This window comes from Gossypium hirsutum, chromosome D04 (assembly GCF_007990345.1).
Source record: "Gossypium hirsutum isolate 1008001.06 chromosome D04, Gossypium_hirsutum_v2.1, whole genome shotgun sequence".
NCBI lineage: Eukaryota > Viridiplantae > Streptophyta > Magnoliopsida > Malvales > Malvaceae > Gossypium > Gossypium hirsutum.
Window position 1 is genome coordinate 13,938,233 of NC_053440.1, and position 3,948 is coordinate 13,942,180.

The 3,948-nt window shown below is 36.2% G+C and overlaps 1 protein-coding gene across 1 annotated transcript; it reads right to left on the reverse strand.

Annotated features, from left to right (window-relative positions):
- Positions 1-1,808: 1,808 nt before the first annotated feature.
- On the reverse strand, positions 1,809-3,610 carry LOC107955197 (alcohol acyltransferase 9). Its single transcript, XM_016890924.2, has one exon. It carries the CDS (start codon positions 3,303-3,305, stop codon positions 1,977-1,979), a length of 1,329 nt encoding a protein of 442 aa, XP_016746413.1. The 5' UTR covers positions 3,306-3,610; the 3' UTR covers positions 1,809-1,976.
- Positions 3,611-3,948: the final 338 nt, after the last annotated feature.

The window sequence follows — 3,948 nt, forward strand, 5'->3', positions numbered from 1 at the left end:
ACAATAAAGAACACAAGAATTTAACGAGGTTCAGCAAATTTTGCCTACGTCCTCGGGCACTGCCAAATATATTTCACTCCAAAATACAAGTGAGAATTTACAAAGAGAGAGAGAGAAAACAATGCCTTAAGTAGAGAATGGCAAGTTTGAGATACAGAATGAGAGATGGTTATGCCTATTTATAGTTGAGGTACAGGGATCAACTTGCAAAGTCACTTTACAATTAGGGACCATATATTGCAAATATCTCAGATTTTATTATGCCAATATCTCGATACCCATATCTTTGACTTTCCAATATTTGATACCCATATCTTTGACTTTCCAATATTTGATACCCATATCTTTGATTTTCCATAAATATGGATAATTCCCAATAGGAGATAGAGACGAATCATTTAATAAAATATTTTAATTACTGAATTGATCAAATTATCAATTTTAGTTTAATCGGTTTGTTCAATTTGTCTGTTGCTCTAACAATAATTAAGTAGATAATTAAAAATTCATAGAAGTTAGAAAATTTTAAAATATATATATATTAAAAATTGATAAAATCGATTTAATCAAGTGAGGAAACCTCATACTTCGGCTAAGCTTTAGTTTTAAAGTAATTTCTAACTCATTTTGATTTAATTAAAATATATTTTATCTTAATTTAACAAATCCTTAATGAATTTAAGCAAATTGAATGTTTTTCCCTTTTAAAAGATCACATAAGCTTGATTTTTCCGGAAAAATTAGATTGGTGAAATTGGATGAAATTGATGGTTTGGATATGTAATTAGATGATATTTAAGATGTATGAAGTTGAAATCTAAGCTTAGAAGTGAGATTTGAGTAGTTAAACACCTATTTCGGAAAAACTAATTAAGTTTTCGGTATAGAGGTTAAGAGGCTTTGATCTATGATTTTGAAATGATTTAATGGTGTTTTTCAACATTTTACTACATTACGATATAGATCTAATCATTTGTTTTTAAATAAAATAGTTTCGAAAGTCTATCACTTTCATGAATATTCAATTGAAACTTTTAGAATACTTACTTGTTAAAAAATCAAATTACGAATTGTGCTGATGACTTGATACGTAAGCATAAATTTAAGATTTTGCATATTTAAATGAATAATTGTGTGAAATGTGATTTGTGGTGGTTTAAATGGAAAGTCACTTCGGTGGCTAATTTAATGTTCGAAATTCTGACCGAATCGTTTAATTTTTCTCTCAATGTTCTATCTTTTATCAATATTCAACAGTTTACTCGAAGGTAGGTTCAACCCTTATATTTAAACCGATATACCAATTGATTTTCAAACCATCTGATCTTAATTATCAACTTACACGTATACTTATAAAAGAAATATATGTATACAATTATAATCACAATTCACAATAAAATTAATAATCGATATATTATGATAAAATAAGAGCCAAAAAGGTTGAATTGTCTTATTCAGGAGCTAGAAATTTAAAATTATTAAAGTTTTTTGGTTTTGAAGAAATTGAATTTAGATTAATTTGGTTGACAAGTGTTGCACATGGCAAATCCAAAGAGATTATGATGTCTCTATTGTTTAACTTTGGTGTTTCTTCCAAAATATTCTCCCCTTTGCCCTGTGTTAAAGGTTAGGAAATAAAACAAATCACATTGAAAAATGTTCCAACATTCAAATGTAACCCCTTCGAGTTACGAATATAATAATAAATGCATATGAAAAGACAAAAAACAATGCTTTGTGATTTTTATTTTAGGTTCTTTTATTGTTAAAAATAATATTATAAATGTCTTATTTATAAACAGCAAAACAACCCTAATAATCCTTTTATTTTTTATATTTACGTTTTGTAAATGAGATTAGAGTCGACATCGGTGAATTAAGTCGGTTGAAAGAAGGCAAGGAAAAAATTTTGAATAAAGTCAAAAGTTAATAGTTACACAAAAAGTCAATGAATGGGCCAAGATCCAGTGCGGTCCTCAAGAGCTGAAACTCCTCAGCAGATCTTCATATCTCTGGGCGGCAGTTGTGGGGACCGCCACCATCGCTTTCACGGCATCCGTCTGTTTAAAAACCGGCAAAAGCAGACAATACCGATCACAGCAAATGGGTCCCACATGAATTGGCTTCCCCATCCCTCCCAGCTCAACCTTCTCGAGTCCCAGCCTTGACCATTGCGACAGTACCAATACCCCTACCGGGTCCGGGCTCGCCCCCTCCTGACTCACTGATTCCACCACCGATTTAACGTACTCCCCATCCACTCGCTCTTTCGCTCTCTTCACCAGCATTGCCGCGTACCCTAACCCCTTCTCTGTCAAGTCTTTCACGCTGGTTTGCGCGCACCCTAATACGAACGCGTTTCCGTAATACCCACTGGGCAGACTCGGCTTCACTCGCTCCCTAACGTTGATGCTGAATAGAAGCTTTAATATTTGATTTGAAGGCAAGTTTAAAGCTCTAGCCCAACTCCTCCATATATGCGCTGAGAGAACTTCGAATGACGTATAATTTGACTCCCCGACTCTGCTTGTGGAAAAAACTATCTTTTTCAACTCGTTGAGACTCGTTTTATCGAAAATGAATGAGGTGGGGACGAGTCTTTCGTTGGAGAAACGAGATATGAACCCACAAAGGTCTGGAACTCGGTTGAATTCGGGGTGACTCGATGAGCTGTTATTGTTATCTGTTGATGGCTTAAAAGGTGGTGGGTTTAGCAGGTGGCGATCCCAAATGGGGTTGGGAGGGAACTTGGATTGACTCGTGGAGGCAAAGTCAGCGAAGGAGTTGAGAAACTCAGCACTGCCTATACCGTCGCAAAGACAATGATTAAAGCCAACACCAAGGGCAGCATTGCCGTCTTTTAGCCAGGTCAGCTGGACGACAAGTGGTGGGGCCCCTTTCAAGACATCGGCGACGTGGAAGGACAAGAGCTTCCTCCATTGCGTGACGAAGCGTGGAGCGTTGTCGAATTCGTGAACGTTAAGATCGGAGACAGCTTCGATGAACAAAGCACCCTGGGCTCGGCAAACAACCTCGAGACCGGTGGAAGCATCGGCAGAGCTGGCCCTGACTCGACCCGCCAGTGGGTAATAGGGAACCAGGGCTTTGGCTAGAGCAGCCTTGAGGCGAGCGGTGGTGGCGCGTGGGTCAGAAGCAGGGTGAGGCTTATAGACGAGAAGGTATTCAATGGTGAAACGTAGAAAAAGCTGAGAGTCAAGAGCTGAGAGAGAGAGAACTCCAGTAGGTGTTGGCTCAGATGGAGTTACAATTGTAGCTTCATTTACATGAACCGATGATGATCCCATTTTCTTTTTCTGTTTGGTCACAAGGGAGATTGAGAGCTCTAAGGGGTTTATATAATAGAAAGAGAGAAAATAAATAAAATATTTGAAAATTAAATTATGGAATAATAAACATGGGTATTAATTATAAAATGGACTAAGTTCTGCAAAAATTAAGAGGGATAGAGTGATAAAGATTATTATTAACAATGATGAGGATTGGGGAGTAAGGCATGTGGGATATTTGGTTGTCTAACTGTGAAAGATTTGGGGCAAGATTCTCCAGGCATGACTTTATGGATAAATTATTAATCAAAACAAATGTTAACAGCTTGGCCTTCCTTTCTGTCTGCTACGCCCCCGGTCTTATCATCATATATCATCTCTAAACATATGGAATTATTTACCAACCTATCCAAGGATCCCCGGTTATTGTATTGATGTAATAAATTCAGAAATCACTTGGTCCAAATTATTATTATTATTATAAAAAAAGAATACCGGACATCATTGTTGCATTTGAATGGACAAAATAAATATTTTCATACGGTGAGATAAAGCACCTACTTTTTGGTAATTATAAAAGTTGTAAAACGTGAGATAGGGACAATTTCAACAAGAAGACAAATTGAAGATTATAGCCACAATCTCGCAACAAATCATGATC

What these genes read in the sequence shown, in the direction of transcription:
- LOC107955197 (XM_016890924.2), bottom strand. Translation starts at nt 3,305, where the DNA reads ATGGGATCATCATCGGTTCATGTAAATGAAGCTACAATTGTAACTCCA.